We start from the raw sequence: 26006 nt of genomic DNA, 5'->3' as shown, positions 1-26006 counted from the left end.
ACCTCCTGTGGCGTGCCCTTCATGTGTGGTCCCAGCACGGGTTGTTCGTTTACATGTTTTCTAGACACTCTGACACTTCAATAACTCGTAACATTTTGAAAAGGGGAAACCTTATCAGTGTATGTTTACAGATGTAGATTGAGTGTGAAGTGTCTGCCAATGCAAAATACATCACCACAAACAAGCTTAATAAAACCCGAAAGAAAACACGTATACTATCGTGTTTCTTACGAGCAATTTAACCTCTTGTTTAACAAACGATCAAACCGAATCTGACAATATCCAGAGTAATTGAAGAAGCAATTGTGTGTACAACGCAATGCAGTTCTCACTGCTGTGTGTTGTGTCTGGCTATTGTCTCTCCCACGCCTTCCTCCCTCACTCCTCCTCCTCCTCCCCAGCCAACAGGTGTACCAGCGGCGGGATGAGTCATTCGGGGAACTACTGCAGGCCGCCAGCACCATCGGAGACCTGCGCAACTGTCCCGTAAGCAAATAATCCCCCCCCCCCCCCCCCCCCGTCCAGATTCATGGCTTTAGTATTGCAGATGCACTGTTTTCCAAACTCACAGAACCATTCATCTGTCTGGCGGTTTTATGCAGAGGAAACTCCCAGCCAGAGGGTATTAGATTTAGTCCTTGATGTCTTGCATCCTACAGCTTGATTCCTATCCCCTACCTGCCTCTCGATGACCTTTGAACTGTTGGCGATTAAAGTCATTTAGTTGACGCTTTCAAGCAAAACCCTTTTTTGGTTTTCATTCAGCCTGTGTCTAAATTCACTGTCAGTTTGGATAATATTGCCTGATGAATAGTAAATATTAAGTCAGAAGTATTCCCATGAACCATATTTTGTTCTGTTAACTTTTATTGGACAGGAACAACAGCCAAAAAGCGTTCTTGTAAAACTCTGTTTTCCCTGGATAAATTGTAACGTTTCAAGGAGGTCATCCTAGTTCACCCTGGGTAATGTAGTCTTTCAGTCTCTCTCTGATATATTCCCCGGCCTCCTCTCTCCTGTATCCAGAGCAACTGCGGCCAGAGGATCAAGATCCGCCGGGTCCTCATGAACTCCCCGCAGATCGTGACCATCGGCTTCGTGTGGGACTCGGACCAGTCGGACCTCACGGAGGAGGTGATCCGCTCCCTGGGGTCGAACCTCAACCTCTCTGGGGTGAGCATGCGGCGGTTGGCTCCATTGTACATTTTTAATTCAAGGCGTTTAGCAGACGCCTTTGTCCAAAGCGACTTACAACCGTTAATACACATTCCCAACACCGACGGCGGTGTCAGCCATTCAAGGCGACAGCTGGCTCGTCAGGAGCAGTTGAGGTGAGGTGTCTTGCTCAGGGAAACCTCGACACTCAGCTAGGAGGAGCCTGTGATTGAACCAGCAGCCCTCTGGTTACTAGCCAACCCGCTCTACCCTCTGAGCTACTGCCGGCCCATGTCTCCGGCTCGGCTTGAGCTCTCCTCACTCATTAGCTTCCTCTCGCTCACTGCTAGGTTTTTCTTTCACTTTAAGTGGAATTATTTCAGTGGTAATTGATTGTTCAGCGTATATTTGTTGTTCTGGCTTTTTTTTTCTTGCCAGCCATTCGAGGGGATTATTAACTAAAGGTTGAAAATGTAAAATTGCTGAACAAAAGCAACCCGAAGAAGTTTTCTAAAAGTTGATGTCGGCTAATGACTGCACCAACCACAGCAGAATCGGGCACGGTTGTTAAGCGAAAAATTAAAACTCTGCACCACAACCATTCCACAAACAGGGCATAACGTACAGAGATGTCCCAGCCAGCTGTAATCCAGTGTCTCCATGCTAGGTCCCGTGGCTCCGTTTTGCTTGGTTTATCATTTATTTTTACAGTTACTGCTTCAAAAGTGCCGCTCCTCGCTGTGTTTATTGTGATGAAGCAGAGCATATGTGGGAAATTAAAGCCTGGATTTGTTTCTTAGTAAGTAGGGGCCGTTGCATAAGCAGCCAACACCCTCTGCCCAGTTGGCCGGCACGCATCAAAAAGGACACTGCTGGCCCTAGGTCAGCTTGTCAAAAAATATAAACTCCCCTTCCCGTAACACTGTGTGTGTGTGTGTGTGTGTGTGTGTGTGTGTGTGTGTGTGTGTGTGTGTGTGTGTGTGTGTGTGTGTGTGTGTGTGTGTGTGTGTGTGTGTGTGTGTGTGTGTGTGTGTGTGTGTGTGTGCGCACACGTATGTCAGTTTCTTATTGAGATTAAGAAAAAACAACAAAACACCACAAACTATGGGAGCTTGCATAAGAGTTGGTGCCTAATTTAACGGGATCTGCTTCTGCTTTCTATAAAGCTGTGTCGGATAAACACCAAGAGCGGACACCGAGGAAGCGGGATTATCTAAGCATCAAAGGCAATATTTCAGACAGCGTCATTCAATGAGTATTTAACTCTGAGTAGAGTAGGAAAACACTGTTGTCAGCTGTGTTGTTTAGTGGACCTTTTTTGAGAGCGAAAAGATAAATCAATGGTGCCCGGCCCTCATTTGAACAACACATTACGTAACGCAGCGGGCCGCTACGGTTATTGCACTTGACAGCACCCTCCTCTCGGGCCTCCCCCTCCGTGTTGTGAAAGCATTCCTACACACAGATCTGTCTGCGGCCTCCCCTCCTCCACCACCACCTCCACCACCACCTCCACCACCTCCACCACCTCCACCACCCTGCTTACATGCTTCCCAGCACAGGCAGTTGTTCCACAAAGGCCTTGATTCATGAGGGGACGTTTCATGTGACTTTATGGAGCGTTAACGGAAGTCTCTCTCTCACTCTCTTTCTCTCTCTCGCTCTGCTTTTCTTGCTCTCGCTCTCTCTCACTCGCCGGCTCTCTCCCTCTTTTTCTCTTTCTCTCTTCTTTTCTCTCTCTTTCTCTCTCCTTTTCTCTCTTTCTCTCTACCTCACTTTCTTACTCTCACTCGCTCTCTCCTTTTCTCTCTCGCTCTCTCTTGGGTTTTGGAGTATATTGTTCTCAGTGAGGTAAACCGGGCCTGTGAGAGATTACAAGTGGGTGGGAGGGGAGACACGTGTTGGTGTAGGGGTATGTTGCACGAGTCTGAGGAATACTTATAATTCTTTTGTTTAATCGTGTGATTTGTCCGTGGAGGAACTTCAACATCCATGTTATATTAATTTAAGATTGACCAACTGTTGTCACAGCAAAAATGAGAACAACCGTTTCAGTAATTAGCCAGGCAGTAAAGTTAGGCTGGAACTAATGTGGCAAACCTTAGAGAGGAGGGTCTGTGGATGAATAAATAACTTTTTAATGAATTCAAAGAAAGTCACGCTTAAGTTTGTCTTTACTTTGGCTGTTTGTTGACATTACTGACAAGTGGTTTTAAGAATGTCTTCATTTGGTTCTTAGTATTTCGCCCCCCCCCCCAGCCGGGAAAAACCAACAAGGGAATGGACTCTTTATCTCTCATAAATCAGGCGGCCTCTAACTTTATTAAGAGCTCAATTCAGACCACTGGTGAAGGCCTGTTATTGTTGTTATTATTATTATTAAGTGTGTGTGTGTGTGTGTGTGTGTGTGTGTGTGTGTGTGTGTGTGTGTGTGTGTGTGTGTGTGTGTGTGTGTGTGTGTGTGTGTGTGTGTGTGTGTGTGTGTGTGTGTGTGTGTGTGTAGCTCTTCTACAGGGTAACAGATGAGCAGGCCAAGAGAGGAGAGCTGCTACTGGTGGCCATGATCTGCTACTCCAGCCGTCACTACTGCTCCTTCGCCTTCCACACCAAATCCTCCAAATGGGTCTTCTTCGACGACGCCACCGTCAAAGAGGTCAGGGGGCACTCAACTTACCAATGACAGACGCAGCGTGTCGATAAAAGCATCAAAAAAATCCCTTGAATGTAAATGTAAACAACGTACTGACGTCTGACACAGCTTTGGGTCGTGCTCATGTTTCAGAGCCCGATTATGCTTCGGTCTCCCCGTGCTCTGGGATATCTGAATCTTGCTTCCCATTGGACCCTCCATGCTAAAAACTGTCTCTGGACACTGGCCTTTCTCTGGTGTTTTAATTCACTATCAGTCTTGGGCTACCAGAGAACCGTTATTTCTTAGAAAAGGACACACTATTTACTCAGTTTGATCACCAGTGAAGCCTAACATGTGAGCCCTTAGCCTGCCCGAAAAACGAATCGACCCTTGTCTAACGAAGCGAACGTTCAGAGGCCAAGAGATGAGCCTCGTACCAGCGCTCTCACATCATCAACGGCCTCCGCATCCACGGCCCCAGGGGGTTAACTTTATTGCATAATGCAAAAAAAACTATTATTGATTTCCTGAGACCCCGGACACAGTGTCCGTAATTACAGCACACCAGATACCCGGCGCGGGGCGAGGTCGTTTCTCAGAGCTTCCCCGAACTCGCCCGTTGCGGAAGCACAACGTTGCGTGATTTTTCCGTATAGTCAACGGCAACCAACCTGCGACTTCTTCATTGTTTTGTGTGTGAGTCTGCAACCTGTCAAGTGCAGTGTGTGTGTGTGTTCAACTCTCATGGAGTCATGCCTTCCCCTTGTGTGTGGGCGGGCCCGCCCCGCCAGGTCGTCGGTCCATTAACAAGTGCTGTGTGTGCACTTCCCTCCCCAGGCCTGGGATCCGGGGGTGGGGGGGGGGGGGGGGGGGGGGGGGGGGGGGGGGCCTACCGTGGCTCTAATGCGTGTCTATAGTATGATTGAACACATGGTGGATGGTCTGTGAAGTCCAGCAGGTTCACAGCAGAGATTGCGCCTTAGCTCCTCGGCCCAGTTGCGTGTCTGGATGTCAGCGCCGTCTCTGCATGAGGATGGAGCGGGCGTATCTCGCTGAGTGTCCCACTCCGAACCGGCCCCCTTGTTGCCTTCGTTTGCGTTTTCTCCACACCGTCCTCTTAACTATCTGTTAATTCTGGGTCCGCATTCCTTTTTCCACTGACTTTCGCTTTTGTTTAGTTCTGTTCTACCTATTTTGTTGGGAGTTAATGCCATAGTTACCTCTCACACTTTCTACCGGTGACCCCCTCCAGCCCCCACACATTTAATTAGCCGTTTTATTTAACTTAATAAGGTCGGAGAGCACTAGCAGGACACTACCATTGTCTAGCCCCCGATCTGCCTTGTTGGTACTACGAACGGCGAGATGTCTTATGTTCACAAGAATGTTTGCCCGGACGTCTAACTCAAGAGTCCAGGCTAATTGGGACTCTGTGTTGTGGTAGGACCTGCAGATCAACGGCAGAGAATCACAATCATTGTGATTCTCTGCAAAACAACGCGCTCTGGTCGTTTCACACCAGTGCCTGTTTCCTCGAGAACCAACACGTGTGTGTGTGTGTGTGTGTGTGTGTGTGTGTGTGTGTGTGTGTGTGTGTGTGTGTGTGTGTGTGTGTGTGTGTGTGTGTGTGTGTGTGTGTGTGTGTGTGTGTGTGTGTGTGTGTGTGTGTGTACATGAGCATGTGAGAATGTGTGCGTGCCTGTGTATTCACGCCCGCTGTGCTTTGGCTCACCTTGTCAGATCGGCTCCCGGTGGAAGGACGTGGTGACCAAGTGCATCAAAGGTCACTTCCAGCCACTGCTTCTCTTCTACTCCAACCCCGACGGCAGCGCCATCTCCGTGGACCAGCTGCCGCGGCCCGACAGCAGCCAGGCCCCCTACAAGACCTCCGTCAACGGGAAGGCCCAAGGTACCACGGCCCTGACGGACCCGGAAACTCACATGGACAGACAGACACACAGACAGACACAGACACAGACAGACACACAGACATAGACAGACATAGACAGACAGACACAGACAGACAGACACACAGACACACAGACACAGACACAGACACACACACAGACACACACAGACACACAGACACACACACACACACAGACACACAGACACACAGACACACACACACACACGCACAGTAAGGGAGTTTAGAGGGCCCCTAAAACAGAGCCCTCCCGTTGATGTTACCCCCACCAGGTCGAAGGCTGCCTTTGTTATCGTAGCATGTCGTGTTGTTTGCCTCTTTCCACTGCTGGTTTCTAATGAGGTTTTGCACTCGAGTTGGTGGCAAAAGTGAGCATGAAACGCGCCATTACCATCCCACTGAACAACATGCGCTTATTATGTCCTGTTGCTCTAATGGCTCGAGGGGTCCCTGTGATATGTTAACGAAGAACACCATAACCAACTCCTTGGAGGGCTGTGGTGCCTGCCAGCACGCCCATCAGGAGTTGATTTTGTTCTTCCTCGTGGTCCTTATTCATTGCCTTGTTAGCACCCCTACTCCCAGGCTTTGTAGCCGCATGAATACTGCATTAGCGGGGGAAACCAAAAGTCAGCTAACTATCTAATTGGGAGGCTGGCCCGAGACCGGATCTCTCCGCTCTCTCACGTTTCATGTTCTTGTGTCTTCCTGCCTCGGGCGTTGATCTTATATCACAGAGATGACACTGTCGCTTCCGAGTGGAAGACTGAGTTGTCAGCGCTTTGGATACTCAAGGAGGGGAAAAAGCAAAACTCAGGCGATATAACTATAGCTGTATCAGTGGATTATAAATTACTTTCCTTTTTAATGCATGCCGGAAAGGGAGGTGTTATTTTTAGCTAATAAGGGGGATTTTAAGTTGAGAGTGTTGTGGACACGTCAGGAAGGAGACTATGTGCCAAGTTTACTTCGTGACTGAGGCTGGTTTGATGTATCGGCAGCACAGTTGGCTCCTAGTTTGTCTGCTTTAATTTATTTTTTATTAATATTTTTGGAAGCTGTGAATCATTTCCTGCATTCCCTGTGAGCATTCGTTGATGTATGAGAAGCGTCCTTCTGTGTGGAAAACTATTCATGATGGTTGAATAGATATCATGGCTGTCCCTACCCAAAAAGACACTATCAATCACCCACTATAACCATCCCATTTTATCCTGGAACACTTTCCCGGGTGTTTTTTGTTTTGATTGGGTCTCATGATGACACACCAGGCTCCAAAGGGAAAAAGCCTTTTCCAACTCGCTCTCCCCTCCTGTCCCCCTGGCCAGGCTCGGAGTCGCCCCTCCCCAGCCCGAGGCAGCTGGACCTCACCAAGGAGAACCTCAACACCCTGCTGGGCTCCAGCTACTCCAAGCCCAAGGCCACGTCCACGCTGAGCCGCGGCAGCGGACACACCACCGCCGGGGGGCGTGGGGCAGGTAGCTGAAACCCATCGTCACGATGATCGTCATAATGCTGTGTTTACTACTGTTGATCAAGTCCTTTAGTAGATGGCTTTATCCATAGTGCCTCGAATTGGATTCAGGTAGGGCTTTGACTCCGAACTTCGTTATTCGAATGTAATTCAAATATCAAAAAATAAAATCAAAATCCAAACGAATATTAGGCAGCCCTTAATATTGGAACCTGTTATGGGCAGGCCAAGAGGGAGAGACGTCGGAGGACCCGACGCAGTCTATTCATAATATTGTAATGACGGTAGAGGCAGTGAATGAAGTATTGATCAGACAGCGATTTATTAGAAACCTAATAAACTGTTGGAACACGCAAGACCGGTAACCATAACAACGCGGTAAACAAACCTCGCCAAGCCCAATCCAGGTCTTACTGAATATTCGAATATGATTGAATCGATCGAATAAGTCAAAGCCCTAGATTCAGCTACATGCCCTTAAGGGGCAGTTAACGGGTTAGGTGTCTCGCTCAAGGAGGCCTACAGTTAAGGCTGCGGACATTGGGGAATCAAACCAACCAACCCCTTCCACTGATGGTCGAACGGGGAACCACTAGGCTGTCTGGGCCTTGTTCATTTCGCTCAGACTTTTTCGTACGCTGATGAGAAATAACTTGAAGTGAGTGGAAGGAGTAACGTGACCCAGAACGATGACGAGGCGTAAGGCAGACGAGGAGAGGAGTTGACTCCCTCACAAAGGGCACGTCCCTAAAAGGAATTTGTCGCGTTCGTCTGTGATTACGCCTTTTGTGTCGCTTTTCCCTTCACAACTCCCCGGGAGTGTGTGTTTCTGTACGTATCGGATCCGTAGCCTGCAGTGTGAAATCTGCAGTTAATACAAGTATGGACGAACGACCACGACCGCCGTATGGAGAGATGATAAAAACAGTCCTCTGTGTTGAATTAAATCTGCCTGGCGGGATTAGGAGCGCTTGTTAGGGGAGCTCAGACGGAAGTGGCTGCCCGTGTGCCTGCATACTGATATCGGTGGCGGCGGCGGCGGCGAGGAGGGGTTTAGCGTAACAGGGGGATGTGATATAATGAGTAAACAGTCTGGGTCTTTGAAAGACAGACAGTGCTGGAGGGGAGAGTAAACACGGCGTGAGAGAGGAAAGTCCAAGGTCAGCCTGGCCCATGTGCAGCATGCGATATAGACCGCAGCCTGTATACACATGTTTCTGACAAATCACGGTGGCCCGGCAAATTTGTGAATGCAGCCTTTATACAAAGTTGTATGACCAAAGTCGGTTGGCGAACGATTTTGCCACGTGGCGATTTTGCTCTGCGGTGAATGAATAGGTCCCATATTCTATTCAAATATCTTTCAAAAGGTTTGTGATCTGGTCAATTTACGCTAAATGGCAATTAAAACAGTTTGAACAATTTATCTACTGATGACAGACTGCTATTTGGGTAATTAGCCGATTCAAACCACCTTTATGGTGTTATGATAATAGCAGTGGGACTTAATTCAAACTTAAGTGGGTCGTGTTCAATATCAAAAGATTGTGAGTCTTTGCAACTTTGGCAACACTTGGGGCCCTCGAATATGATTCGATGTACACATTTTTGCATTTGTTACTGCGGCCTTTACATCTACAGGTTTGCTGCTTTTAAGCATTAGATCTTAACAAGTGTGGCTTATGTTCGATGCAGCTTTTTCCTCTTTATTCAATACCCACTCATTTGCCTCATTTTGTGAATGTATTTGTCGTGTATGAAGAACGAAATGAAACGTTGACAAAGGCACGACTGCACGGTTATATGCAGAGCGGGGCTTGTGTGGCTGGTTGTGTGAAGGTTTCGTGGTCTCTCCTGGTCCATATAACTGGCTTGGCCGGTGCTTCTCTGTGAGATGCTGCTGCTGCTGCCACTGACTCCCTCAGAGGCAGTGTGCAGAGATATGCCTTTTGGCATCGGCTGGCGTTCCGCATCGATGGCTTTCCCCTTGCACAGCAGAACGCGTGCCATGCGTGCATCGATCTGCTTTGCAGTCTCCCGCTCCTGCTCTCCCCTCCCCTCCCTTCTCTCTACGAATTCAGCAACCGGCCCCCCGTTGCAGGGCGACTCACTGGGGCAGCCTCAATAATGGCTCTTAAGCAGCAGTAGTAGCTGTTGGAAAAGTCGTAAATAAGTCCTTTCTTTGTGGAGTTCCCAGTCTGACGTCTGCCTTCCTATTGGGTCATCCCTGACCTTAATGATTCCACACACACTATGAAACATCTCGCTCTTTACTCTGGATTTAAATTATATTTTCTGTGCATTTTTGTTTGTTTTCTGTCGCATACCTTCTTGTCGATGTACATCCGTAAATACTCAATCCTTCACCTTTTTTCTGTTTTTAGTTTCGGGGAAGCTGGACTCCGGCGACCCGAAGAGGAACCTGAGGGAGATCTCCAGAGAAGCGGCCCAGCGCGCCGGGGAGGTACGGGGGATAAACCTCCCCAGACGAGACCCCGACCGGACTGGACCCTGGAGGGCAGAGAGCCGCCTCAAAGGTTCGTTGTTCACAGGTAGCCAGCGGAAGATGCACTCATAGTCATCTGAGCAGAAGACTCTGACATCCATGTCGATTTAAATGTGCATTTTATCTGTCTGTTTAGAAAACACAATTATGTATTTCAGAGCCAGGAGTAGGTCACGAGTCGATGCTGATGGTACAAACTAAGCGAAACACACACCCGACCTCCATCCAGAAAATGTATCAACCTTTGCAAAAAAGCACAACATTTCTTTCAGCTTTTGCTAAAAAAAACGTTTTTTTAAGCTTTTGCTTAAGTGTCAAAGGTTGCTCAAAGATGGTCGTTGGTGTTCGCGTGCCTGCGTGTGCGACGTTGACACCGGTTGCCGGGGCCAACGTGAAAGCAGGGGCCAGCGTCTCGCTCGTCTGCCGCTTATGTAAGCGGCCGTCTGGAAGCAATGTGTCAGACGGGGGATTAAGCGCTGACGTCTGTCCAGCCCTGTTCTCCCTCGCTCTGACTCAGTCACCGAGGAGTGGGAGAATACGTAAACAAAAAACACTCTTGTTCCTCCCTAATGGATTTCATGTTTTCTTTACGCATCCCAGTTGGGAGGCGTCGATCCTTTCGGTGGGCTTAATGGCAAACCTCAAACCAAAACAAAAAGATTCCCGCAAAGACATGCAGTGGGGGGGGGGAGACCAGGGGCTTCTCCTGGTCTCTCCTGATCTCCCACAGATTTATCAGGTGTCGGGAAATGGGTTTACCTCCTCTGTCCCCTCTGTGCCCTTTTCCACCGATTCCGGGGGGGCGATAGCATCGACCAAGTCAACCGCGCAAACGTTAGCCCATTAGCGCGCGCTTTACTCCCAATTACGGCGGCATGCGGTTAGCTTGGCGGCGTCGGCGAGCCGTGATGAATAGCGCGGCTGGCCGAGGTGACGTCGCTGCAATTACCGGCCGCGCCGGTGATGCACTCTGCACCGCGAGAGGAGCTGATGGATCTCCCTGACGTCAAGTTGTTTTGATTTAGCGCCGGAGTGCAACAGTTTGAGGCGGCGTGGTTCACCGAGGTGGGGGCGTCTGAGACCGTGCGCTGATGGGGGTGGGGGGGGCGGGGGGGGGGTGTCGGGTCCCGTCTCTGGGGTGATTGTGTTCTAATGGTGGGGAGGTGTCGGGGTGGCCTTGGAGATTAATGGCGCGCCGGGTTGTGCAGTGTGGTCCTGGCAGAGTCCTCGAAGATGTTCCATCTTCCATCAACCGGTTTCTTCTTTTGCTAGAGGTTAGTGCTGTTTGTTGAGGGAGCAGAACTCTATTCTGGGTTGTGTGTGCGGCGACAAAAGGATTTTAATTTGTTTCTGTTCAATATTCAGTTTGATTTCTGTAGCTTTGGCCTATATGTTACAGGCTTATCAATTATTTAAAGTTGGTGTGAGTGGGGCGGTTCCGTTTTTCATCAACGATTTAACTTCTCCTCATTGGCCTGCATCCACTTGTGTCCTCTTTAGTGGCGTGCATCGGAGGATGAACGCTAGTTTCAACACATCTTAATGCCACACATTTACTATCTACCGGTAATCACAATTCCTTTTCAAATGAGAATTTCAAATCCATCAGATACCGCTAACTGCCTGTTGAGTCACGTTAACGTTTGATCGGAGTCTGCGTTCATGACGACCATGATGGTATTTTCAGAGGTTACATCACAGGTGGAGTCATGTATCCCATAATTCCCTTTTGTGTTCCTTATTGGTGATAATGGTTGACCAAAGGACCACTTCTGTGGTCACATGTCTGCCTCTCTTGTTAAGAAAGCCTGAAATAGACATGAGTCTGCAACAGCAAAGCAGTATTCTGCTGTATGCTTGTGAATAGGCTACGCACGCACGCACGCACGCACGCACGCACGCACGCACGCACGCACGCACGCACGCACGCACGCACGCACGCACGCACACCATTCTTCAGTCCCAAGTATAGACACACCGTCTTCTCCTAGTGACACTCTGAATCTTTGATTTGAGTGCCTACCCTGTGCTGTTCCCAATATACATTCTGTAAAGTCGACACGAAAGCACGCGCTGAACTCCTTGGCCCTGCCGCTCCTCAAGCACACGGCGGTGTGAAACCTGGACCCCCGGTGTCCTTTATTTACACCTCCCACCCCTCCGCTGGCAGGCCCAGCAGCACCCGTCAGACCCGTCCCCCCCCCCCCCCCCCCAACCCTCCCACCCCACCCCCGGACTCCGCACACAGGGCGAGGCGTCTGTGTCTCGGTGTCCCACGGTGAAGGGTCAAGGTGACGGTGGGAAAGACTTTGTTACTACTGTTCCCTGGAACTTGATGACACTGAAGGGTTTTGTGAAACACAAGGCCAGCATTAGGGGGGAGGGAGAGAGAGAGAGAGAGAGAGAGGTGTGGCATGCTCTGTGACATGCGCTGTCAGAAGTTTGTCTTTGCTACGATCGCCTGGGTTGGAGATTTAAATCGTTTCCTGCGTTTCTACTTTGCACATCACAAGTTAAGTAAAAAAATAAATAAGTAATGATGCATTCAATTATAGAATGTAATGTTTTATAATGTATTTCTTGTTAAGTGTGGGAGGTAGATGAATAATGGTCTGGTGAAAAATAGACTCAGGCACCCTCTCATACAGAGCCTCCCTTTCTCTCCCGCTCAGACCCGGTTCCGGACCGTCCCGTGTGCCGCTCGGTCTCGCCCCCGGGGAACGGCTTCAAGCAGCACGTGCCAACGCGCCTCTACAACAGCCAGGGCAAGGGCCCCACGCGCAACGAGCGCCACGCCTTCATCGGGGGCCGACCGGCCTCCCACGACCCCCCCCGGCCCCACGATCGCCCCCACCCCAGGACGCAAGAGCCGGTGGCCGCGTTGGCTGCCGTACTGCGCGGCCCCCCTAGCAACAACAACGGGGGTGGTGTTCGCGGCGGCGGTGGTGGTGGTGGTGGTGGTGGGGTCAGCGGTCACCACAGCCTCCGCAAGCTGGACCACCACGCCAACGGGTACGATACGGACAACAGCCAAGACTCGCGGGACCACTCCGGCAGCGGAGGCCGCTCGAGCCGGCCGTGGAAGCCCATGAGGGAGGTGCTGAACGTGGACAGCGTGATCGGCGCCGGCAGCGGCGGGGCGTACTCGTCCCGGCCGGACCGGAGGCCGGCCAGCCCCGGCCGGAGGAGGCCCAACAGCCACTCCCCTTCTCGGGACCGGGAGCGAGACCGGGACCGGGAGCGGGACAGGGAGCGAGACCGGGACCGGGACCAGGACCAGGAACAGGACAGGGATCCGGTGGCGTGGGGCAGCCGGGAGGAGCACAAGCCCAAGAGCCTGATGACCATCTACGAGGACGAGTCCCGCCAGGACATCGGGGGCAGCCGGAGCTCGCTGGATTCGGACAGCAGGGGCGGGTGGGCCCCTGGGGAACGGGCCCGGCCCCCCATGGGGGCGCCTACGGCGCTCAAGGTGCACAGCGACCACTGGAAGTTCCAGCGGACGGAGTCGGGCTACGAGAGCAGCGACCGGCTCAGCAACGGCTCGGCCAGCTCGCCCTCGGTGGAGAACGTCTCCTCCAAAGAGCTGAAGCCCAGACCTGAGCTCCACCCGGCCAGGTGAGAGGGGGGACGCCCCACTGTGAATGGTTTTCAGCAGCTTTATCACCGCTTGTTTTATACCGGCAGATGCATTTATTGGGCTGCTGCCCTGTGCGGTCACTGGTACTATTGTGTCCAGTATTTCAGCACTAGCGTATTTTTTTAATCCTGTTAGTGAAAGTGTTTTCTATAAAATAATAGGTTTTCCGAGGCAGTTACTGGAAAGGAGAGGTTACTGCCTCCCTGGCCCCACAACAATGAACAAGCCTACACACCGAAGACAAGGCTCTGCTAGGGACGGCTAATGGCTAATATTGGCGACCTCTGATCCCTTTAGTGATTAATGCGATGTTGACCTCTTGCGGCCGTGGTTTCTGTGATTAAGCGGCGGGTGACCAGGCAGATGTTTTCACATCGCACCACTCCGAAATGAACCAAGAAGAGATAGCTGAGGTTGCGGGGGACGGCCACGAGAGCTCATTGTTCAGCTTCAATCTGTTAAAGTGGTTCTTGGGGTGAAGTGTGCACAGAGCGATATCACACTGCTTTCCTATCAGTGGAGAGTCTCATAAACCCTGCTGGCCACTTTTGTGTTTCAGGGACCCCTATCGGCAGATAAGAGGGGATGATGTCAACACCGACGTCACCCTCTCCTCCTTCTCCTACGGTAAGAGATTTGTCCTTCACCCGAGACGCACCTTTTTTGTTCCGGGTCGTAATTATGTGTGTCGCAAGAGCTGTTGACACAATACATACTTGTGTTATTGTGCAAACGCTGGGCCCGGCTAGGAAGATGTAATCAAAGATGTTAATGCAAGTTAATTTCTACCGGTAGACGGTACACTGCTGGGCGGCATGTAGCTCAGGAGGTTGGGCCTGTTCGCTGGTAACCGGACGGTTGCTTGTTCGATCCCCGGTTCCTAGCCGAGCGCCGGTTTATTCCTGAGCAAGGTCGCCTTGCGTTGTTGATACCGCCTTCGGTGTGTGAATGTCTGCATGAATGGGTGAATGTGAGGCAATATTGTAAAGCGCTGATGGTGGCCCCTGGTTAGATAGGAGCGGTATAAATGCAGTCCATTTAGCATTTATTTACCACGCTCAACCTTGTTTTCCTCGTCCCACTTTAAGCACCGAGCTCACCTTCCTCCGAGTCCTCAGCTTCTTGTTGTCTTTAAAACTCCTTCAGATGTTTGCACACCGCTCCGGTAAACACCGGCCCCCAGTGACACAACGTTGGCTGATGAGGACCAACGTTGAAGTGTGTGTCTGCGTGGCCGTGTGCAAACGCCCTGAAACCCTTTCAGAGCGCTGTGTGCCCTGCGACCCACAGCAGGACGCGTGTACGTACCGCTTCCACTAAATAATGAACGGCGTCTCTCACCTTCTGCTCATTATCCAAGAACGCACACCGCGCAGACACACGCACCACACCGTGCGGTCACTCAGACACCGCACCGTGCGGACACACACATACCAAACCGTGCGGACACACACATACCACACCTGGTGTGCGGACAAACACACACACCAAACCGCGTAGACGCACACACCTCGTGGACCCACGCACAACAACACGCGGACACACACACCACACCACACCGCCTCTGACCTGCATTTCTGAGTACGGGTGCGGCCTCTCGCGGTTGTTATTTCTCACCGAGTGTCGCTCAGTGAGGTGAGGTCATCTGGGTTATCGGTGAGGCAACACAAGAAACAAGCTTGACTTTTCCTGCTATTTAATAGTCTACTGCCTAACAAACCTGCTACTAGTATAAACAGCTCCTGTTTCTCAAGCTAGATTTGAGTTACTATGCTCTGTTCGGGCCAGACAATGCTTCTTCAATCTATTTTTATATCAGTACATCGGGTGTGGTTGTATTTACTTTTTCTCAACGTCTTAAACATTCTCTCAAGTAATGCGTATACTAGGTTTGGACTTGCAAACATCTATATACCATATCACAAAGCTGTATTTGAGGGCTGTGGGATGCTTTTCCCATGACTTTTCACCATTTCGCAGTCTTATAATCTGGTGTTATGATTACTGATGTGCGCTTGCGATTATTATACTCATTATCTGTTGTTATGGGACTCACCGGCCTTTGTCCGCACCCCTTTCGGTTTACTGCATCTCTTGCAGCACCAAGTTGACACCAAATAGTAATTATCTGTAATTCTACAAATAAGTCCCCACTGGCCATCAGACTTTCATAAAACCGGCATCGTTCTTTCCCGTGGACTTCCTGAAACACTCCTACCGTGATCCAGCCACCGTATCGCTCCGCTACACCGGGTCATTACCTTGATTTATCGTTCCGTGCGTATGGTTAAGGTCAGGCTCTCGGATAGTGTGGAAACATCGAGGTTTGTTCCTTTACTAAACTTGACCTTCTTTCTGTTGGAACAAAGTTAATGTGTCCTGTATCATGAAAAAAAACACATGGCTCAGAAAATTGGCAAAGAATAGAAAATGGGTTTTATCGCAGTGAGAAATGTGTTTTCTGTATGATAATTGTTATTTTATCCGATAAATATTCTATTTTGTATGTCGAGATTGCCTCGATTTTTCTTCAGGCTCACTAATCACACTGGGGTTTGTATGTTTGCTCTGCTGTATCCTGGCGAGGATCGGTTTGAAACAGGAACGACTCTAAATAATATTTATCCTGGAAAATTAAATTGTATCCCTCTTGAAGGCGGCCTCGTCGGAAAAGCCTGAGCGTGTCCGGTCGCGATAGCACGCCTTTACAAAACAAACCACCGCCCTAGCTCGAGTTAAAGGAGGTGACATTAACCCAGGGAGAGGGAGACCCCCGTCTGACTCCTGCTGTCCCCTCATCTGGCGCACGGAGGGGACGTATCGACTAAGGGACCGAGAGGGAAGGTCAAACATCCAAAACCTGTGAAGGGGCTGTCACTGATTCCCACGCTCACGAGCAGGGCGAGAGGGGTTTTGGGCTGAGGTTGCCGGCGTGCCAGGCTGTGCCCAGCCAGCCGTGACTCATCTCTGTGACGTTGTTTGGGCCGTGTTTTTTCATGGTGCCCTTTTAGTTTCTTGTTAAGCACGAGTTTTACATTAATTGTTAAAAGGTCTGTTAATGTGACATGCCTTGACTGTTTAAAGATTTCCCCCTGGATGCCAAAGTTCACGATGGGGTCGTTCTTATTAACAATCTGCTTGTGAGGAGACTTGTGAATGTTTTGTGGTGTTCATTTTGGCGCTGTGTAATATTTGAATTACATTTTTGAGTTCCAAGGTACTCGAGAGGGGAAGATAACTGGAATAGGTTAAATTATCACACGCCCATTGTCTTTGCCGTGATTTTGGCCTGGCATGGTCCTCGGCATGACTTATTTTTCTAGTATAAATTGTTTGTTAGCAGCTGCTGGTAAAAGGCTTAGTTGGCTGATGTTCAGTTGTGGTCGCTGGTGTGGGCCGGCCTTCCTGGGAAGCCTGGGATGACTCTACACACAAACTTCCTCTCTCACAGACACACACAGACGACAGACACACAGACAGAAATATACATAGACACACACACACCTACAAAGACACACACGCATCCAAATAGACGCACGCACGCGCGTGCACATAGACACACGCACGCACATGGAAACAAGTGGGCACATAGACACACGTACACTATCATAATATTGATTTTTAAAATTTGCGTAATTCATTTGGTTTTTGTGTTGGCAACCGGACCTGCTTGATAAAAAGCCATGCCAACCTCGGTTGCCCGTTCCAAAACCCTGTTTTCTCAGCATGTTTCGTCCTTGCATCTCCAGTGAATGTAAAACGCAGGTAACCCAGAAGAAGGAAGACTTCATGGATTCATAGCAGGGAGTTTAAGGTAGCGGGTTACCTCCAAAGCCGTTGAGCCCTGTCCCTCCAATATATTCGGGGCCTGCGGCTAGCTTCCCTCTGCTATTGCTAGTCCGTCTCATCCATAGCCGACTTTACTTTAGTGAACCTTGTATCTTCCCCCTTTCCCTCCTCTCAGCCAATGGCTGAAATATGTCTTTACTGCAAGTCCAGGCATTCTGGTGTGGGACTTTGAGTCTGTAACTCAGGTACATAATAATAATAATAATAATACATTTTATTTATAACACACTTTACATTAACTCGATGACCTCAAAGTGCTACAATGCACATTAAAAGACTATAAAACATAAAAGACTAACTAGATTAAAAAGAAAAATAGCAGAGAAAAAAATAATCATTTAAGATAGCAGTTTAGCCAAAGGCTTTTCTAGAAAGATGGGTTTCTAGGCCTTTTTTAAAAGAATCCACAGTCTGTGGGGCCCTTGGTGGTGGTCAGGGAGAGCATTCCTCAGACTAGCTGCAGCTGAGCAGAAGGCGCGATGGCCCACAACTTGTCTGATTTACCCAGCTGGGTTGCCCGTCTCCAACCCGGAGTCCAGAACATGGACCCGGTTGCCCCGGAGTGACCAGAATGATCCCCTTGATGAACCGCCAACATCCTTTAAACCTTTCATCAACTTGTAGAACACTCTTCTCCCATACTTCTCCTCGTGTATAGACATTTAGTTTCTCCATGAAGTCATCAAAACATTACCTTATCCCATCATTCGAGTGCACTGGGGCGTTAACACATCGCAAGCCTGCGATGTGTTAACGCCCCAGGATAAGAGGACATTAAGACAGGGTCGTCAGGCCGTTGGATCATATTAACACACAAGATAATAGAAGTGAGGGAGAAAGGATGAGGAAGAACAGACTAAGACATGTTGTTTCTGAAGGAAATCGACCCCTGACCTCACTCCTCCAGCCCCTCTACCCAATGGGCAATGAGCAGAACTTTGGGACGTGTTCATGACAAAACAAATCAAAAAGTTGTCCTCCAATATGTCTGGAAACATGCCGTCTAGGACTGGGACGAGCCAGACAGAGCATGTGTCTAGGTTTCATCTTACTTTTGTGCCAGATTTATTTATTTTTTTAAAGTTGCCTTAATCTGTTTATGGTAATCTGGTGTAATCTAAAATCCAGACTCATCCGTCTGCAAAACCCAACTATATTCAGCCGCAAGTTAATAATTGATGTTGTTGGAATATTATTCAAAGTGCGGACGCTTTGACGTCCTGCCTGAGTTTGTGTTTTTTCCCTCCGTGCATAACCGCACGGACATGACTAGCAAATATGCCACAACATGCATTTTAATGATGAGAGGAGGAACAAATCTCTTCTCTGTAGAGTTAAAATAAACCTTAAAAGTACAGGAACAGGTTGTCACGGCGGTGCGCCGACAGCAACATCTAAGCGCTGTCAAAAGGTTCCCACTGAACGGCTCGTGGTTCGTGAGGAGGCTGCTTCCTCGTGTCAAATGAAAGACCGACTCCAGCGTCAAGAATTGAAACGGTGTCAAGTGGCTTGTTTATCCTCCCCTCCACTTCCGCCACAAGCAGACGTGACCTCAGCAGCCCAGACAGACAGATGTGACCGTGTGTGTGTGTGTGTGTGTGTGTGTGTGTGTGTGTGTGTGTGTATGTGTGTGTGTGTGTGTGTCTGTGTCTGTGTCTGTGTCTGTGTGTGTGTGTGTGTGTGTGTGTGTGTGTGCGTGTGTGTGTGTGGAGGGGAGGACTGGATTGGTTGTGTGTGTGCCTCTGTCTGTCTGTGTGCGTGGCAGTGTGTGTCCGCCTGTGTGTGTGTGTGTGTGTATTTGTATGTGTGTATTATGACTCTGGAATGGCGTCAGGCGTGGACACATCTGTGGTTTCATCCCCTAGATCTCTATCTCCATTCCCCCACACTGAATACATGAATATATATATGTGTGCATGAACACAGTGACCACTCACCACACAGCCTTTTCATGTATATTTTTGTAATTTTTCTAACCCGTCTGAGGTCTTGCGGGCATTTCTTTCAAAGTGCTGACTATGAATTCGCACACGCTGGCATCCAAAATGGAACCGGAGACAAATTAAGCAGAGTTGCATTAACTTTGAATGAATATTTGCAGTTATTTTTCACTCCACAAGAGTACGACTCTTGAATATCTGGTCATATTTCCACATGAATAACTGCCGGTTTCTCTGATGTGTTTCCGGGGTGCGTGCGTTTGTACAGACGGGCGTCAAATGTTCTCAGGGAGTTCGTTCACTAGGGTAATGGCCTCCTGATGTAGGAGACCTGTGTGCAAATGGAGAAACGGGAGCGCTATACAAGTTAATGTCTCACTGGGAATCGTTCCCCGGTCTGGTCCACTGGGCAAACGATGACGACTCTGACGTGTTCGGTCTTTCTGTTTTGTTTCTTGATACTGCATCTTCTAATAACAAAAAGGAGAAATTGGTTAATAATGGGAGGTTAATAAATTGTTAGATAACGTTTTGATTTGCATAGCAACAGGAAATCACTACGTTTGGCGGTCCGGTAAAACTGCCAAATCTTTGGTTTTCCTCACAGCTTTTTGCAGAAGTGCAGCAAAAACGCATTCCAGTGATTTTTTTTTTTTTACAGCATTACGCTGTTTAGTCGCTTATCAACGGGACCAAAACAAACGCTGCCACATTGGGGGAGTTATCAGCTTAACCATGCAGCAGTGCTGGGGGAGGCGGGGGGGGGAGAGACGGAGTCCCTAGTCCGACCCTCCAGTGTAATTGCGCGCCAGCACAAAGGATTTAGCTGCTTAATGCTCACAGTGGGGGCGCCCTACGGCTAAAATAGTGGTGTGTGTGTGTGTGAGCGTGTTTTGACAGACTGACAGGCCACAGATGTTACTCCGAGTTCCTTACTGGTGCAAGAGCTCTGATGCTTTCCTCTGATTGGGCGTTGTGAATCAAACCCATCCAGTTTGCCGACCGACTTATCCTAACTGGTTAATCAGGTGACATACACCTTGCAATTTTCTTCCCTATTAAAATTTTACAACATTGTCCAGTTATTTCAATCTACAAACAAAAGTGTCTTCGATAATGAGAACGGGACATGGACTAAAGGGACATAGTAGGGAATTCAACCCCCAAATCAATGTGGGGGTGCCCCCACCCCTTATTTGTTTACACGCATCCTTACCTTTCCCTCTCTGTAGTGCTGGCGCTAACTCTGCTATCGTTGGCAGAGGTGAGCGCAAGGCTAACCGGGGCCAGAACATCGACACAGCTTCCCTTTCGGGGGTAGCCCTCTGTGTGGCAGGGTCAGCCAGCGACAGAACACGGAGAGCCACGGGGCACTCGGCTCTAGACTGGCTGCTACACAGCCACTGTCTGTGTACCGGCGAAAGCCCCCACACTGACCCCTGCTAGATTATCTAACATGTTTTGGTGAGGGGGGGAGAGAGAGGGAGAGGACACGCAGCAGTAGCTTCGCTCAGATATAAACCCATCATGACAGATGTTAAGCCAGTTTATTTGTTTATTTATTTCCGGCAATTTATTTGTTTATTGACGGGCCGCGGCCGACGGGCTGCTGTCTGTCTGGCCGGGGACTGACCGCTGTGGCGGTAGTTATTATCCGTGTTGTCTCGGGTTTAATGCCGTAACGCTTCCCGTCTGTCCTCTAGATGACCGTGGACGGAAACCAGCAGGTCTCAAAGATCCCGATCCGGTGTCTACTCCGTACCTGCAAAGGTAAAAGGGAATTTAGAATAAAAATGGAAGTCGCACTCCAAGTCGGAAGGTGTCTTTTTGTGTTTTTTTTTTAAATGACCGTTCACTACGAGTTGGTCAAAGTGACTGAATCCTAATCCACAGGACCAGAGCCTTCCGCTACAACCCGGGCCGCCTGGAGAAGATCAGCAGCCCAGACAGCGACCGGGAGGAGAACGTGGACGGCAGTCCGGAGCCCCCCTACCTGGCCAAGACCAGCAGCTCGGAGTGGAACAGCTCCGACGACCTCGCCGGCCCCTTCTCCGAGCAGGATGACCCCCTGCCTCCGCCGCCGCCGCCGCTGCCCCCAAAGGACTTCATCCGCTGGCCCAGCGACTTCCCGGGTCTGGGCGGAGATGCGGACCGGCGCCGGGACTCCCCGTCCCCGCCCCCGCCACCCTTACTGTCCACCACGCACCCGACCTTCCGCCGCTGGATGGAGGCCACGCCCGACCACAGGCACTCGTCCGACTCCAGCTCCGCGGGCTCCAAGTCGGTGTCCTCGGACCAGGAGCGGAACGACCTCTCGGCCAGCGACAGCGAGAAGGGGTTCTCCGGGGACGGGGACGCCGCCGCCGCCGCCGCCACGACGTCGAGCAACGTGAAGCTCCCCACCACCTACTTCTCGGTGGACGGCTGCATGACGGACACGTACCGGGCCAAGTACCACCGCCGGCCCCCGCTGCACGCCGTGACAGAGGCCTGGGGGGAGCAGCAGCAGGCGTCGTCGGGGGAGAGCGACGCCGACTCGCGCCGCCTGCCCACCGTGGAGCGGCGAGTGCCGGAGCCCGGGAGAGGGAGATCGGAGCTGGGTAAGCATTCCGAGAAATGCATGCTTGAGAAATTCCGAAAAAAATTCGTAAACGCGTTCTTGTACTCGCCCGTTGGCTTGTTGTTGAATTTTTTTTTTTAGATGTTGTGCTTAAGCTGTACATCTTTCTGATTCTAGGTTATTCTACGGCTAAAAGTGCTGCGAGGTGGAACCCGGTGACTCCTAAAGGACTGGATGAACACGGGTACCTCTGAGTTCCACTCAGGCGGAGCCACAAACTGTGCAGAAGAGCGATGATGAATCTGTGATTATTTTTTTTTTTAATCCTCCGATTGAAGGGGAGACGTCGACATGCTTAAACGACTCGTCTTCCCGTTGCACAGAAAATCCGAAGCGCCAAAGAAATCGATTCCCGAAAAACGACGTTGAAAGAATGTTACAAGTACCAGTTCCTCCTCATTGCTTTGTAAATACAACCTTAACAAATCTCCTAAAGCGTTTGGAAGCCATAACACACCAAACTGTGTTAGCACAGTGCTCACGTCACTCGTAGCTCATCCTCTTAATGCCATTGCATTTTTCAATGTGTTATTAAGTTGCGAGAGGTCTGCTTTAATCGTGTTTTCCTCCATGTTCTTAGAAGGCATTCCAGTGCTGTAAGTACACTCATTAGCAGAGGGGTTGAAGAGTGGTAGATTTGTATCTTAGAATGTCGCCATGTTGCATGTTAAGCTAGATAACGGCATACCGTCTTATCCCAAAGAGCCTTCTTCATGCCTTGCAATAATTACTTTGGTGAGTTGTGTTTTTTTTTTTTCAAATTTACGGAAATTTACTTAATTGGTTTAAGAAAATCGGTGGAATTTGTTTTCGGTACATGACTTTGCTATGTGACTGCGTGACTTTTAAGCACTTTTTGAGCTGAATAATTGTGGATTGCCTTTTCTCTGGGGGGATTCTGAACTGAGAGAGCGGAGAGCCCAGCCCGTGTGTTTATGAATAGTAGACTCATTTGAAAGTCATATTAACAAATCCTCACCAGCGGGAGTAAACGGGGATAAATAAATTATAAAGCACGATCTGTCTCCACGCGGTTCAAAGACCCCAAAGCGGGCAGCGGTTAAACCAACAGGAGCTTCGGGAAAACCAACTGCACCTGAAACGGTTCTGGGCTTGTCTCACCAGGCAACGTCTCAAAACACACACAGAGGATCTGTACCAGAATGTCTTAGTATAAAAAAACAGCCCCTTAACTCCCCTTCCCCTTAACTCCCCGTCCCTTAAGAGGTTAACGGCACGATTTAAACCAAGAATATGAACACGTGTTTCCATTCATTCTACCTTTTGCTCAATCGGAAGCTTGTGAATCATTGGCCTGGAATGTGATGGAAATAAATAAATCCTAATGCTGTTGTTTTCATTTTGTTTAAGGTTCTGTTTTTTTGTTTATTTGTCATGTTTTCAAGATGGCAGGAGATTGTTGTGGGTTAAATTGCACATGTATAGGATACGAGCAGGACTACGACGGAGCCCGGTTGGAGGGCGAGAATGTGTGGTGGTGTTTTGTTGGTGAACAGGTATCTGGCTAATGCTCTTTCTGCACACACCCCAATCCCTCTTTCACTCTCGGTCTCTCGGTCTCTGTCTCTGTCTCTCTGTCTCTCTCTCTCTCTGTCTCTGTCTCTCTGTCTCTCTCTCTCTCTGTCTTTACCTCTGTCGCTTTCTCTCCAAGCTGCAGAGTCAAACATCCCTATAGATTTGATGTGTAACATAATGCTGCATTCCACTTTATTTCATGTACTTTGTCTTAACACTCCCTTCCAATACTCCTTAACTTTTTTTTATAGGTCCTGTTATGGGCAAAAGTAGTAGTGCTGTCACTATATAAATGCCTTTTACTATCAATCCACGTTGGCTAAGAGTGTAGACGCTTTTGAGCATGTCTTTGGGAATTGAAATGCTTATTTTTAACAGATTATTTTTGCTTGGTCCCATTCCTGAATATTCATCCTCTACTTGGTAAAATGCTGGAGATGTCTTTTACGGTGTTTCGATGGTATCAACTGTTTTGTACATTTTGGACAGAGTAAACTGCACAGTGCCTTTTGTACTTTTCTATGTTCTCGACCATTTGAAATACAATTATGTGTAAAATTCTTTGATTTTCAGGATTGTTTTTTAACAAGATATTTCGTTTGTATTAATTATTAAACCATTTTATTTAAGCAGTGGTCTGTCATTTTGGGTGTCCACCGATGCCTAGCGTGTTGCTGCCTCCTGCAGGATATTTGACTGAACTGCAACTTTGGCCTTTCAATGCCTAATATATTCGCATAATAAAGAGATGAAGAACCTATTCAGATGGCTCGCTTACGGTGCAGTTTCCAATGCTGAATCTATCATTTATCATTTCTCTTAAGATTATTTATCTAAAAAAACGTTTTGGAGATTTCAATGTAGAACTATTAACATCTCTCTATACCTCTCTCTACCCCGTTCTCAATAACTTAACTTTTCAGTGAACAGCCCCTGACCTACGAGGTCATCAAAGCTATCTCCCCATCATCCCATTCACCTCTACGAACGGCTTCTTTGCATCTAATATTAGCTTTTATTACTTTAACTTAACTTTACTTAACTTAACATTCAGAAGTGAGAAGCCATCGGAATAAAAAAATCAATATTTAACCAACAAATATTTATATAGACATTTAGAGGTATAACAGGCTTAATGCTAATAGTAGATTTTATCAAAATATGAAGTAGATATGAACACACTACGTAAAAAATATGTACAGTATAGAAAGTGGTGTGATGACTGAATGTAGAAAAGGTCAATCACAACCCCATGTCTCTAACTCATCATTACTAACACTTTCCCTCCACCCATTTGCAGACTGCCAAGGGGGTTGGGGTGAGGGTCCACTGGTCTAAGTCACTGGGCCCTTCAACTAAATGGTTGTGGCTTAAATGAATTGAGGGGCGATAGTAGTCATTAGTCTAATGTCTGTGGTCAATTATGTCAATAGTGGAAGCATATCAGCTCTTGGACAAGTGTCCACACTTTATCTTTATCTTCTTGTCTTGTTTTAGTGTGTGTGTGTGTGACGTGTGTGTCAGAGTGTTTGCCTGCCTGTGTGTGTGTGTTTTTCCCCTTTTTTTCGTGTGTGTGTGTGTGTGTGTGTGTGTGTGTGTGTGTGCCTGTGTCTGTGTGCACATGTGTGTCTGAAAGTGTTTACATCTTCATTTGTCAGCATGGGGCCCCGTTCCTGTCAACGGGGGCTCCTCCTACGCATCTGGCTGACTTCATTAGGGGCCATCAGCTGAACTCTGCCGCACTGTCAGTGTGTCTGACTTCTCCCCCCGCTTCCTCATTTACTCCTCCCACCTGCCAGCCGCCTCCCTCGTCTCTCTCTCTCTCTGTCTTCATGTCATTCCTCACTCTGTCATCATACCTCCATCTTCCACCCGGTTCTCTTTCTTCTGTTTCTTCTGCTTCTGTTTATCTCCTTCTCCTTCTTCTTCTTCTTCTTATTTTACCCTTGCCCTTGCTGTCTTCGCTCTCACCACCCGAGTGAATTCCAGACCTCCGCTTCACTTATCTCTCGAGTTTCTATAGCGTCTGCTGGTTAATGCATCGACCTTAACCTCTGTTTAACCAAGTCAGAATCTCTTTATTGTCATTGCACAAAGTGCAACGAAATTGGGGTAGAGGCTCTCAAAATAGGTGATTTTTAAAAAATTGATAAAGAAATAAATAAAAATAAAGATTTTTTTAACACAAAAACTAATTGAGAAAAGGATTATTTTTTCAAAATACATATCAGTAAAATAACTCAAAAGCAAAAATATAAAAAATGTCAGCCAATTTAAAAGGTCTGATTGGTATGATAATGCAAGTGTTGGCCAAGATAGTGTCATACATTAATTTCTTTATTCTTTTGTGTGACAGTTTTGTGAGTAAGGTTAACCATCATCCGAGTATCAATTCCATGGGCTTATCAATGAATGTCAAAACGCAAATTAATTAGTTTAACTCATCTTTTAAGACAATTCAACCATTTTATGTTCAAAGAAAATCATACGTCAACGTCATATTACGCCCCATTTATTTATTTACGTCCCTGGACAAGCACGAGCGTCCCCTGCCTGATAGTTCACAGCTGAGACAGGCCAGCCAATCAGAGAGCTCGAGCCAGGGCAGCGGGAGTTTATTAGCGCGAGCACAGGTGGCGCTGTTCTTTTCACTTTGTTACATTGTTACTTTTATTTGAGTAAATGTCAATGCTCGCATGGTCCTTTAATTGCTAATTTATTGATAAC

General features: G+C 48.5%; 1 protein-coding gene across 6 annotated transcripts in view; it reads left to right on the top strand.

Moving 5' to 3' along the window:
• Nucleotides 1-24039, top strand: part of usp53a (ubiquitin specific peptidase 53a) — a 38750-nt gene extending 14711 nt beyond the window's left edge. For 5 of the 6 annotated variants that reach the window (XM_030338485.1, XM_030338486.1, XM_030338488.1 and 2 more), the window contains exons 7-17: nt 402-486; nt 1027-1173; nt 3659-3808; nt 5528-5696; nt 7043-7192; nt 9573-9740; nt 12367-13312; nt 13894-13961; nt 20827-20893; nt 21017-21723; nt 21861-24039. In XM_030338485.1, the coding sequence (XP_030194345.1) occupies nt 402-486; nt 1027-1173; nt 3659-3808; nt 5528-5696; nt 7043-7192; nt 9573-9740; nt 12367-13312; nt 13894-13961; nt 20827-20893; nt 21017-21723; nt 21861-21937 (2734 nt within the window). In that variant the 3' untranslated portion in view covers nt 21938-24039. The remainder of the gene's footprint in view (nt 1-401; nt 487-1026; nt 1174-3658; nt 3809-5527; nt 5697-7042; nt 7193-9572; nt 9741-12366; nt 13313-13893; nt 13962-20826; nt 20894-21016; nt 21724-21860) is intronic. The other variant, XM_030338491.1, reaches the window with a different exon arrangement.
• The last annotated feature ends 1967 nt before the right edge of the window (nt 24040-26006 follow it).

Source organism: Gadus morhua, chromosome 17, assembly GCF_902167405.1.
Source record: "Gadus morhua chromosome 17, gadMor3.0, whole genome shotgun sequence".
Classification (NCBI taxonomy): Eukaryota; Metazoa; Chordata; class Actinopteri; order Gadiformes; family Gadidae; genus Gadus; species Gadus morhua.
This window is presented reverse-complemented; position numbering and strand designations above follow the sequence as displayed.